The following is a 14,463-nucleotide window of genomic DNA, read 5'->3' on the forward strand; positions in this document are numbered from 1 at the left end:
TATAAATAAAACGCGATTTCGACAACCCTGAATTGTATCGACAAATTAAGAACAAGTTCGCAGAAATGCGAAAGTGAGCCGAAAAGAAATCTCGTTTAATTATTAATTTATTAAATATAATAAATATTTATATATGTCAAGAGATGATTTAGTACAAACAAATTATTAAGCTGTTGATCCTGTTTATCAAATAAACCCTTTTATATGAAAAATATATCATAATTCCATACTTTATACCTTTGAGCCAAAACAAAACTCTATAAATTTCACAAAAAAATATTCTTCAGCTTTAATGTAATAATTTTTTTGCTCGAGTTTTACAATTAGTCTAAACATTGCACACTGTATTATAGCCACCTCGCCTTAAGCACAAAACTACTAGATTTTTTTGTGCATTGTATATTAAATTTACACTCATTCGAATAATGACTTTAACCAGGTCAGGTCTTGCTGTATACAAATTTTTAAATGGATGATGGTTTTGACGCCGAAATAAAAAGTTTATTTCTTTATAAAAGCCTTATCTATGCGCAATAAAAACATAAAAAAAATCATCCACGCTCCCTGTGGTAATAAGTTTCGCAAAACAGGATATCATTGTATGCTTAACGGTTCATTGTTCGAGACAAATAACTCTTTTTGGCGGCAAAACGTGGGAGGCGTATTTTTGTAATTCTTGACAATATTGAAACTTACAGTTTCATTCGACTTTATAGTTTTGAGATAGAGGCGATTTTCGTTTTTCACAACATCAAAATTATATTTGTAACATTTTGAATTTGTTTAATCTATATGGCTATGGTATTTGGTTACAAGTTACACCGTAAGTCGATTGCTATATTACTTCAGCTTCCCGTTACACCGAATAAGTAGAAGGATTAACTGTGCTATTTATCGAATACAGATATCGAAAGTTTTTTTTAAAAAATCTTATAATTAAGTATAAACTGAATTTCGTTATTAGAATTGTTTGGTCCGAATATATTAATTCTAGTACAGTACTAACAATACTTCAAGGGCATAATAGCTGTATATGGCGGAGGTTGTAAGGTAACCCGCAAGTGATGTCGGTCAAACAATTGTGTCATACCTCCCGCAGTGATAAATGATCCAATATACAAATACGTATTCGCGAACTGTTCCTGGTTAAGGAACCGACTCCAGTGAAAAGCGAATCATTAGATATTTGAAGCTGTTCTTTATGACTATTGAAAGTATAAAAAAATATTAAAAAATTTAAATCAGTCAAGTATGATTGACTAAATATAACATAATATGAATTAACTCTATTTTTTTTAATTAAGTTTTTTTTTATATACGAAATATTTTAAAAACATTTTATAGCTTTTATTGGTCGAATACTTTAAATATGGGAACAATGTCGAGGACGGACGATGGCACCCGAAACAAAACACCTATTCTGGAAAGTACGAAAATGTAAAAGCGTATAAATATTAATTATTAACATTTGAATGATATTTTTATTTAAAACTTTTTAAATCCATTAGTTATGTAATCGTTACATATGCAAATAAACTGCAAAACAACTTGAGAATGAGGTTCCATTAATATTGAAATATTTGAAAGTCGATATAATTATGTGCAATTTAATTATTGCATAATTCCTTCTAGACTATTTTGTCGTAATATTCATAATAAAATAAGTCAATGTTTTTTATTTTTTATTTTTGCAGTTTCCCGTATTCCAAAGTTTCCGAATATAAAAATATTTTATTATTAAAGAATAGTAAAACAATTCCACATTTTTGCTATTTATTTTCAAAATAAAATTTTTCTTTGCTCATTTCCATGAATAAAAATTTATAATTATATTTGTAATGATAAATGGTAAATTGAAATTTCATGCTCAATGGAAAATTGTTTTTCCACTTTGATTCCCAAAATATAGATTAATATTTTGTGATAAGAAACTTCAATAATTGATTTATACTTAGTTTATTTTTATTTCGTTACGAGCAGTTCTCACTTCGTTAACTACCACTCAACCTAAATGTGATTTTCCCTTTAAGGAGATTGTTCAAGAAAATATCTAACACGTAAAGCCTTGCACGGGCTGTATAAGGGTAATGCTGTCGGATGTATATTATAGAAGAAAAATACGAGGTAACTTTTTTATATAAATTTTAAGTGTAACACGATTTAAATACAAACGAACTCTACAAAGTTAATAACGGCCATAACATTATGTAATAAATATCTTATGCTTCTATAACTATTCCACGTGAATTAAATAGGAATATACCTAACAATATATGCATACTTCACGATATCTATTAAATTAAGCTATTAAACTTATTGTTCTTTTGTATATAAGAAAATTAATTCCAGAATATTCCCTCCGTATCCGGCACCCAGTGATGCAATAACGAGATTGCGGTACTTGAATATTTATCACCGACGGCTTTACATTATAAATAAGTTGCTCTTAATTCACTCAAAACAACGTCCGTTCCATTCATTGATTTATCTCACACCGAACTTCAAGTGGAAAAGATTTAAGACGTATCGAGATGAGTTATTATTTCATGGAATTTTTATTTATATAATAATTATTGCTGTATATTCTATATATTTTAATGTATTCAAGCTAATACGGAGGCATATTTACATGGCCTTTTATTACATATTTTAACACATAAATATTACAGGTTATTTATTGGATTATAAAAGGGTATCAAGCATCGGGGATGCGGACGCCCCACTGTATGATGACGTATCATATTTATGGACTATCCATTGTCTCCGTAGGTCGTGATGTATGGTAGCTGCTTGTGATACATTTAGGGATATTTGTTATATACGTAACATACAAAAATACACTCTGTTACGAGCTATTTAGATCTAGATTTAAATGTTTCTATTTCATATTACATATGTACAAAGGTGTCGAAGTACAAGCTAGTAATGTATCGGTTTAAGCTTTGTGAAACAACGCCTGAATGTTTTGTTATGATGACGCGATAATTATTTTTTGAATTGGACATTTGGTATTTCGTGTCCAACACTGTATAAATAAGATGTGAATTATTCGATAAAATTGTTGAATTCTCGACTACAACATCATCCTTTGCTATCTCCTCCGTGCTTATAAATAAATTTTAGCTTTCATAGACACAAAATATTTCTTAAGAAAATCATGTTAGATTTGAATATGAAATTAGTATTTGTAGTAATTGTATGACCGGGTTAACTTTAATTATTTGTTATATTTCACCGGTAATAATTTACTACGAATAATTTCCTTATATCATAAATGTCACAGAAGCATTACACTAGACTGTGTTAACACGAACCGCACCCTACATAGATCAGCATTGTGAAGATGACTCTGCAACGAAGAAAATTTCCTGCTCAACTGTATTTTATTCAATATTTATAACGCAAATATTTCGATTAATTAAAATAATCTAATTTACTATTACAATAAATATTCTTATTTTAATAGAAAAAACTGTCGTTGTTTGTTTTTATTTTTGTTGTTGTTTTATAGGGGCTGAAAAATTAAAACATGTTTTCAATCAGATTAATCAATTTCTTATTTAGAGTAAATTTATATTTTTATTACATAAAATGGGAACCTTCATAATTTTTTTTAAATACGTCATTACACATACCTACAACTTACATTATTTTCACACGAAAATTGATCTTCTTTTAGGGACTCTTATGGGATAACATTCCTAAAATACGTCAACTAAGTCATCTCCTGTTCGCAATTACTGTTAATGAATTATTCTGAAATATAAAAGTTTCAGGAATAGTTCGAATGTATCATGAGCTATTTACGCTATACTTGAAGATGTGCATGTCCTTACTGTAGTTTTCTTGATGTACTACACTTGGACAAATATAAATATGGTTACTAGTAATTTCTGTTTCTATTTACATTTTTTATTATTATTATTGAATTATCGGTTTATAACATTTTCTATAAAGTAGATCGAGAACTAAACCTTAGCTCTGAAAGCGTCCACCGTAGCGGGCAATTCAATAAGCGGCTAGTACAATGCGCACGCGCATCGCATTGCGTTGTCAAGTTTCCCAGCATAACTATTCATATAAACTGATGGACAATGAATCCAACTTTAAAACAAATAACTCCTAGCAATATTTTTAACTACATATTTACAAGCCAAAGAGAAATAAGACTAAGCACCGATGTTATTGGAGACAACAGGCATAATGAGGACAACGTACAAAGCTTTCGTGAGAATTACTTCATAAAGAATCTCGAAAACCATTTTATAAATTGGAATATAATATTGTAGACAATAAAAGCCTTATTAATGTATTTTAAGTTGAACTATAACTTTTGACGTAGTGACTAAAGGATGTAACGTTTTGAAGTACAATACAAGCTACTTTTCACAGGCTCGTCCGCTTATAGTATTTCTAAATGAATAAACATAAGTATATTTTTTGTTTTATTCTCGCGTAAAACGCAATTTGAATTTTACATACATCCCTACGTACTCCTCAAATTCATGATATTTTACAAAAAAAAAAGTCATTTAATACTGAAGTATGAAAACGTGAAGAACTCGTATTTTCTCATTATACTATTCATAGGTCGAGGCGGTGAATTTCTCCATAGTCCTATTATTACGTCAATTCGGGACCACCGAGGTAGTTTACAATTACAAGATGTGTTCATTGTATGTACAATCTGTCAGGTGAGTTGTGGACTGTTGTAAGTCTCTCAATAAACAAAGTGGATTTATTTACAAAAGCGCCGCCCTAAGTTATTACTATATTGGATACAATATTAACTTGATATTCTATATTCACTAACCGCTTTTCACAGAATTATTCTTGATAAAAAACGTACATAATTTTGAAAAGTTAGTTTGAAAAAAAAATACAACGATATATTTTTTTGTACCTACTCTGATAAAATTACTAAGAAGTAGAGTCTGAGCGCTCGTAATATATAAAAGCCTACAATTAGATTTTCTATATACAGCTACTAAAGTTTTTGAAATACTTCGGACAATGTCAAAGTTAGATTATATCTAAGAGTTTAAATAATCTTATTAGATAAGTAAGGATTATAGTACGTTATAACATTCTACACAAGAATATGGCAAGGGTAGGCAATAACATGCTCGTCCATTCTTTAGTCTGGCATTCCTGTCAGCTAAGACACAATAATGCGAGTGTAATGCTAACCGGGGAATCGCTTTACCGGGATTTAACACCATAGAACCTTCAGCTTTCGACCTTACCAGTAAATTGTATGTGAATGTTTCGTTCTCTACTATTGTGTTTGTTCTTTATCAAATTCAAAGAAGTTTTTGTTGTTTGATTATTATTTATCTCTTCTAATATGTCAGCTCTTGAGAAAATTTCTGATATATATTTGTTTTCAATGTAGGTGTATGATGAACCATCGATAGGTATTTTACAGGAAACATTGTTCCAACTTAATTTTTTTCAGCACTTTTAATACTACCGATGATTTAGATTTTGCTAATACGACTTTTACATATTCATTGCTTTATACTTACATCAGTAACGAATACACAAAGAAACAATTTTTCATATTTGTCATACCAAAAATAACATAACATAAAAATATTTACCTAGTTACATAATATATAAAAAAAAAATTAAAAAAAATGCTTAAACTTGTTGAATACAGAGATTTTAAGAAGGCCTAATTCAAATTAATGAATGTCACTCACAAACCGTGGGGTGTACTTGTTACGAAACGACTTTAAAACGCCCCATGCGATAAATGAAATGCTAAGTCACGATCATTGACTCAATTGTATTAAGAAATATGAACCTTCCTCCATTGCAATAAGATGGAAAAAGTTAATCTGTTATTGATAAATTAATATATATTACAATGAGTCAATCAGAGCTTAAAACGAAAACAATTAAGGTTACACCTCGAATATTAGAACATATTAAGTTACAATAAAAGCAATTTTATGAAACAACAATTTAAGAGAATCATAGTTATTTATTGTTTGTAATGTATATGTGTGTTAGTATGTATATATTACAGACGTTTATCACAAAAATCTCATTAAAGTTTTTTGATTGCATCAAACAAAATATGCATAAGTTCGAAACAGAAACTATTACTTATTTTGTATGGTTTAAAAAAACAATAAAATCGTTGTCCTCGGAGAGAACGGAGAGTCGATGACATTACATACAAAACGACGTAGAACTATGTCACAGAATTCTTGTCCTTAATTTTGACACGATACAACGATATAAGATGATATAAAAAAATTAACAGTCCATTAAAATATCGATGAAAAATAATTAGGTATGTATGAATTTTATTATTTTCATTGATTTTAGAATCACATCCAGCTGATAATTTAAACAAACTATTCTGTATTATAAAAAAAAATTGTTATTAACATTGACATTAGCCATTCATCATCATTTTGTCATCTATCACTATCTACTACTTTACAATATGTTAATAATAAATAATGCAAAAAAATGGTAAAGGCTTTTGTTATTAATAAAATGTTTACCTATATACTATATTATCTGTCATCAGTCCATTAGTCTTATTACTCCAGTAGGCTGAAGGCTAATAAAAAAAAAACCTTAATATTCATAGTTTCATAAAATTGAAAGCATTAGGAATATTTATTGGACAAGTTCTGAAATAAGCAGTACAATGAGCGAATGTTAAGGCTGTTCTTTTACGAGCCCTTTACGAGATCAGTCGTAAACCATTACACGCAAACAAACATACTGTAACATTTTTTACAACCGATTTAAAGATAAGCTTCGAAAGTAGAGAGCAATGTAAACATTTTGATGCGCATTTGCACTTTATTTATTGTGTTTCGTGTGAAAAATGGTATACAATGGAAACTGGGCTCTAATCACATGACTTAAAATACATATTACTCTATCCCGTACAAATACAATTTGTGTTACATTTCATAACACTCCTTTAAGAAACCATCGCAGCGATTCGCTACCGAGAATTTAACGTTTTTTCCAACCTGTTCTTAACTATTACATAGATACCGTAAGTATGTAACTATTGCTTTTTTAGTTAATAACTGACTTTTATACATTACTTCACTCGTGATATTCATCATACCAATTTTTTTTAATGAGATTTATCTATATGAGCTCATGAGACTACAAAGACTCTTAAATATTACTTAAGATGATATTATACTAGCATAAATCTTTATTTCGTTATCACAAAATAATTTTATATTAAAACCGAAATAAGACTTGAGCTTAAATAATGCATGTTACACTCAATTATTAACATCAAATTAAACAAAATATGAAATAAGAAATTTAAAACAATCAAATGTACTTAAGGCTAGTACACACGATCAAAACTAACTATGTGCCTTCCTATATATTATCATTTGTTTACTAACTGAATTATGAAAGATAAATAACGTTATCTGCTCTAAGCAAAATGTATATATTTAGATTTTTTATACATATTAATATCTTTAAAGATAAGGTAAGTTTATTTTCGATTGAAACGCCACAAAAGAAATTATTATTAAAAATGCAGACAGCTCAATATGAGCATGTGTAGTTCGGCTTTAATTCGGAATGTTATGCTGGCTTAAAAAATTAAAATCGTAAGCCATCTCGACGGAGCCGTCATATTAAAACAAACGTTAAGTTTGAAGAGATTAATTTTGATTGGGAGTTATCTGAAACAGTAGTGTTTTTTTGTGTAATATGTCTAATTTTTTTACGTTTTCTATTTCCTTGTATTCACCACTGTATTTAATGAAGAACCACGTGATTTTTTTATTGTTCAATTATGATGTTTTTTTAATCTAATCGCACAATTGCTAGAGATTTGTTATAATGAAGTATATTTGAGCTGAATCATAAAAATCAATTCACTTATCTCCAATATATTTAAACCTATGTTATATAAATGAACAACAAAATTTGTGGATACACAATTAAATTTAAAATAATATATGAATTATTTGTTTTTATTGAAAAAAAAAATACTTTTACACTTATTTGAAGACAGTAACGGTTGACCTTTAAACACAATAAATTATAAAGTTTAAGCGATTATTTTCAACTAACTATTTTTCGGTCTCTCTAAATTATGTTTAAAAACTAATAGAAAATCGCAAAAGCCACAAAAATGTAGTATAATATTAATAATGAACCAAAAACTAAATATACCGACTCTTAAAATGAAGAACATGCAATAATAAGACAAACAGTTACAAATAATTAAAGGTTCATAAACCTCAACAGAAACGTCACTAAAATTTTAACACAAACACAACCTAACAAAATAACTCCTTAATTAGTGTTGCAATTGCAATTAACATGGAATGCTTTTTAACAAATAAAGAATAAAAGGGGATAAATGAAGCTCACCACTCTACAGAACATTTTTATATGCAATCAGCGTTCAAAAAGCAAATATATATTCCTGGGCTCATCAGTTCTACACCGAAACGCGCTTGTTGCCCTTTTATTTATAACTAGAACAAATTTTTAATTGGTACGCCCTTATCAAATAGATAAGCTAACAATGCAATTGAGATAATGACTGGTAAGTGAGAATTTATGTTGCAGTAGCGACCACATGACTTTTTAATGCGTTTAAGGATTCTGCACGCGGAAATATTTGAATCAGTGATTTAATGAAATTCTGGATTGTATGGCCGTAATTATTGTCACTTGTTTTTTTTTTTAATATTTATTTTTTAATACGACACACTAGCGTGGGAGCGTTTAGTCGTAATTTATGGGCAATGCTAAAAACTATATGGAAGTTAGGCTGAACACAAAATTAGATAACACTGAACGCTTTGTCAGCAATCTACCACAATTGAATTAGTAACCAATTGCACGTTATTATGTACAAATCCATCTGGTGAATGTTCATACATTCCTCGCTTTTTATCAAACATGAAGTACGAGGATTAGAGAATAAATCTTTATCAATAATACTAAATAGACTCACCCGGGATTTACACTCGCGTACGAGTCGCGAGACGAGGCACGAACTAGAGCACAAAGTGACAGTTTAAATAGTCGCTCGAAAGTGTAAATTACCAATCTTATTACGAGCGCATTGAGACTAGAATCGTTTATAATTTACACTCTCCAGCGACTATATAAACCGTCACCTTGTGCTTCGGCTGGTGCCTCGTCTCGCGACTCGTACGCGAGTGTAAAATCCCGGGTAACATTAAGTCTGTACAATGCCATTACGTTTGACATTAATATTTCGTTTCAGAATACCTTCACTAGACTCGAAATGATGTCATCATTTATTTGAACAAAATAAAACCCATATTATCAGGCATCTTTAACAAACTCGTCTCCAAAGACGTGAATAGTCGTAATTTATTAATTTAACCTTATTTATACTAATAACTAAATGTCAAGAACTTACAAATTTAAAAAGAATAATGGCTATAATTGAACTTTAAAATATATATCTTCAGATTTAACTAACCTGCACTAGGCCGATATATGATTGTGAAACATAAGTTAAGATTACCTATTAACTGCATATTAATCGACACGTCGGTATAATATTAAAATACAAACTAACCAATTTGTGTAGTTTCTCGAGAATTCGATCCGGGATCCTGGGTATGTTTTAGTCCAAAAAAATATCGGGATCACGTTTAATGAACCCCGGGATTTTGGCATCAATATTTGTTTAAGTCAATAAAAACTAAAAAATATGCTTACAAATGAGACGCTTTGTGGTTTAAATAAACAATTAAAAAAATATGAGTAACTATCGACGTCGATCTCTTTATCATAATAGTGTTTTATAGTTTATCAAAATAAATCTAAACAAGTTGATATTTCGATGTTTATTGTGAGTAGGAAATATTTTTTAATTTAAAAGAAAAAAATATAATGCTGTTTAACCACCTTTTGGTTTCGATATGTTTTCCATATTTCTGTTACCACTTACCACGACAAATAACAGGACCAACTGACAGACATTCACATCTCGTCTGCCCGTGATCATTGTTGCTGCAAAGTAACCGAAACGTCGGGTGTATGTCGTTTCAACAAAAAAAGAAAAATAAAGCACGCGTAGTATATCCGAAAAATATTAGTTTCATTTAAATTAATTAAACTAACGAAAGCCTTAGATCTCATTAGAGAGCTAATTATCAACAGTGTAAAACCTGTTGAAAAATCGTATTACATCCAAATTGAAGAGGAAATAACTATTTTCAATTCTATACACTTGTCTAACTAAATCAATGTCGTGGTTAGCGAAGCTATGGAATCATATTTAGAAGCTCTGAAAGCAAAATATTTAGTCGTTTATTAAAAATAATATTTAAAATGGTTACTCATCGCACCTTGAATTCTCCAGCTACATTATTCTTAATATATTTTGACAGTACATATAATTCGACTCCTTTGAGCCGATCATTGAATATAAGGAATTAACAAACACCGAATACCGTTGTCTCGTAAATCTTAATGTCATTCATTTCCTTTGAGAATTTCATTTTATATTTAACGAGACGTCAACATCCCCACAGGAATTAATATTAATTCGTTACATAATAAAATTTGCTGTAAATAATTTTATATGTTTTTTTCATTCCATAGAGAGCTTCTGTTGTAATTTTCTCTGGATCTTCTAAGACAGCACCATTCCCAGCCAGTAGTCACTTCCTAACCGACTGGCTACAAACCACGAATGCAATTTGACGATGTAGTCATGCTTGCAAATCGCAATTTTATAGAAATATATTTTAATAAATGTTATACTGATCTTTTATTTAGATATAATAATAATAATAAAGTTTTTTTAATTACACAAAAAAAACAATAAGTTTACCTTTAAGTTAACTTATAGTGATTGTGTGAGTGAAAAGTCAAAAAAAAATTGTCTTATTGTTTTGTTATTTGGGGGGAAGGTAAAAGTAACATACTGTTGGCATCTTTGTGTTGGTTGATCAGTAAAAAAAGACTATTCCTCAGTATCCGACACTTTTGTTATATAACGCTAAAATAATACTAATTCGGTACTATTTTTAAAATATTCTCTCCTTGTCATCGTTAGAAAGATCTAATTGGGATACAAGTGGAACTAAAACAACGATTTAAAATACAACTCAATTCTCTTAGTGCGGTGCAAAAAAAAACATTCTCTTCTAATAATAACAACGTCTAAATGTAATTATACGATAAAAAGAACAAATGTTTATCCGCTACATCTAATAATGAAGTTTCCATAGATCGTTACAAAAACTGGACAAGACAATTACCATCTAGCAGTTGATAGATAAAAAGTAAGACGTCAACATAAATACATAACACATACAATTAATTACCTACTCTATTATGTTTTTATTATAATGGTAAACCACGAAAGATTTATCAGCTCGTAATATGTAACAACGTTGTACAATTTTTTAATCTATAATTATTTCTTCTTCTCGAAAAAATATTTCGTTTATAGCTCGTATTTTTTAGACGTAGTCTGTTTTAATGACCTACGATGTTAGATAACATTGTTATAATTATTATATGTAAGATAAACAAGCGAACATTATTATTTTATATATAAAAACAATACAAGGAATTCTAGAAATGAAACTTTTAATTTTATTCCGCGGCAGCGCCATCTATAAAAGCATTAAGTAACTAATGTACAATCGACCTAGGTTTGTAGTATTCGAAACGTAACCTTACGTCGTAGTTTCTTATACTAACACTTTCTCGTAGTGGCGCTAGCGAGCAGAACCATTTCTGGTATTATTGAGAATGATAAATGCATTAAGATTAAGGAAAAGGGTATGAATTCAATGATTGTTATTGAGTATGTGAAATTTACCTAAGAAGTATTCCTATGCTTTGTATTAATTTAAAATATATGCGTTTTGTCAACTTCAAACGGTTGACCTAAAACAAATAAATTGTACAAATCAACTTGTGAGATACATAATGGTAACGCGCTATCAGTACCAAAACATTCTTGGACTGGTTTAGTTAAATCCATTTACACAAAGTTACGAAAGTTCCTACAAATTTATAGCTCCTAGTATCTAGATAAACGGGATGTAGAATGACTAAGTTGAAACTTGAAAGCATTTAACTGATTTACAAAGGAATTAGATCATGTTCGTCTAGATATAGTCTAGACAATTCGGTCAAATAAATTCTGAACCAAACAGTATTAGGATTACAATTGAAAATAATATCTTACCTCCTTTCTCGACGTTTCCTCTTAGAAGTGCTCGTACCTTTGATGGTTCTATATAGTGTCATCATCTTGAAGCAGTTATGAACAGACACTCAAAATTCACACCACAGTCATTTACACTATATATATAAATCTTATAATTTTTTCGCTAACCCGTTTTCATTGTAATCACTACACTTCGCACGAATATGACTGATCTGAAACAAAAAGAAATTATTAAATTTACAACTAACGCGAGATTTATAATTCAAAATATAATATAGAATTGAAACACAAAAGATGTTCTAATTAAATCATGTGTTATAAAATATGAAGATATTTCTTGATAAGAATAAAAAGGAAATCTGTGTGAGGACGTCTTGAAAAAAATAATTTAATCACAAGTTATGATATTAATTATAATGATTCTGAAACACTCTTGTTTCTGATGATTTTTTAACATAAGTTTTCCGAAAATTGGAATTACACTTACACTTACACTTTATTGATATTTTTCCTCCAGTGCTGTACAACATCTTAAAAACATAATGATTAAATTTACATGACATAAGAAAGAGATGTAAATACAGAAATTGTAATTGAGAAATTGCTGTATAATTTTAATTATAAGGATTATTTTGCGTTGATTAAATTGGGTCTGAAGCTATTCACATTTCCCTTCTTACGATCGAGTACACACAGTTTCCCACGCGTAAGGAAGGCAAAAACTGTCATGGGTACCTGTCAATTATTGTCTAACGATAGTAAGCTAACCAGTTCAACGACCCACTGACCGAATAACGTGTAGATTTACGAGATATTCCGGTACTGAAAATAATTAATTACGAATAAATTCCAGCTGCAGTTTGATGCAATCTAGGAAAGAGGCCTATTAATGGTTATAGGTCTGTTAATTACTTTTAATATAATATGTTTGTTCTTATTCTTTACGATATGTTATTAATAAACTAGAATGTAAAACACGTCTTTTAGAGATTTAAATATAAATAATTATATAAATTTATTCTTTAGTAAAATTTTTTTGATCACTCAAATTCATTAAGTAGATTATACATTTCATTTTAAACAAAGTAATTGTTTGTGAAAAATTATACCATAGTAAATATATTTACATTCAAGATGCAGTTTGAATATGTACGTATGAAAATTTTGTGAGAAAAATGATTTTTATAAAGTTATAACAATGTGAAGATGTGGAATCATCAGATAAAATGTTCATCATCATCATCATCATCAGCCTATCGTAGACCACTGCTGAGCAAAGGCCTTTTCTCACATGGAGAAGGTTAAATCATCAATTACTATACTTGCTCAAGGCGGATTAGCGATTTCAAACTTATAATTTGAAATTATAAATCTAAGTTTCCACACGATGTTTTCCTTCACTGTCTGCCAGTGATGCCGAAATATTCTTAGAAAGTACATATGATTCGGAATAGATTACATTGCTACTTGCCAGGTTTCGAACCCGCGCCCTCACGTATGAGAGGCGGGCAATTAATCTCCAGGCCACCACGACTGACAAAATCTTACAATAAGATAATATTATTCGATCGCTTCATTAGAATATGCATCATATAATCTTTCATTTAGGCGGAGCTTTTGAATAGTAACTTAAAACAAAACATTTACTCAAATGCTTTCATTTAATTTGTAAAAAGGATTTATAAATATATATTAAATAAGATGTTATTGCATTTCAACCCACGTTTCTCCGATAAAATATGCTTGTAGAGCGTCGTGTACAAGTAATTAACAATGCAAGTTTTAATTAGAATACTTACTTGCATTGTTTTTTGATCATCACATTCCATCACACCTAATTAATATATGAAAAGAAATCTTTATGAGTGATGACTTGGCACTAAATTATTGTTTTTAAATTAAATTAATTTTTAACGTAATAAAAGATTTACTTAATATATTTTAATTGGTTGTGCTAAGGAATATTCCGGTTGCCTTGATCATTCAAGTATAAACTTAATGATAATTGATACATAAAAAAATTCAAAATTACTTAATGAATACTTCTTGATAATTAATGAGTTACTAGACCGTAACCCGTAGACAAAGTTTGGCCGTATTATGTTAAATAAAAAAAAACACTCATTTCCTTTCACAAGACTTTTGAATTTTAAGGAAGCGTCTTAAGAAGTCCTTCCACACTAGCAGTGGACATGTTTATTCCTGAGTATTCTGGTGTTTTATATATTAATTAGAATTAAATTTAAATAAAAGATAATATTGTCTAAGAAAAC

At 29.4% G+C, this 14,463-nt stretch overlaps 1 protein-coding gene across 1 annotated transcript in view; it reads right to left on the reverse strand.

The window, feature by feature from the left end:
• LOC116779101 (uncharacterized) overlaps positions 1–14,463 on the reverse strand; it is a 90,567-nt gene that overhangs the window by 70,909 nt on the left and 5,195 nt on the right. The window contains exon 2 of the mRNA XM_032673269.2: positions 12,209–12,402. Within this exon, the coding sequence (XP_032529160.1) occupies positions 12,209–12,273 (65 nt within the window). The 5' untranslated portion in view covers positions 12,274–12,402. The remainder of the gene's footprint in view (positions 1–12,208; positions 12,403–14,463) is intronic.

Source organism: Danaus plexippus, chromosome 6 (assembly GCF_018135715.1).
Source record: "Danaus plexippus chromosome 6, MEX_DaPlex, whole genome shotgun sequence".
Classification (NCBI taxonomy): Eukaryota; Metazoa; Arthropoda; class Insecta; order Lepidoptera; family Nymphalidae; genus Danaus; species Danaus plexippus.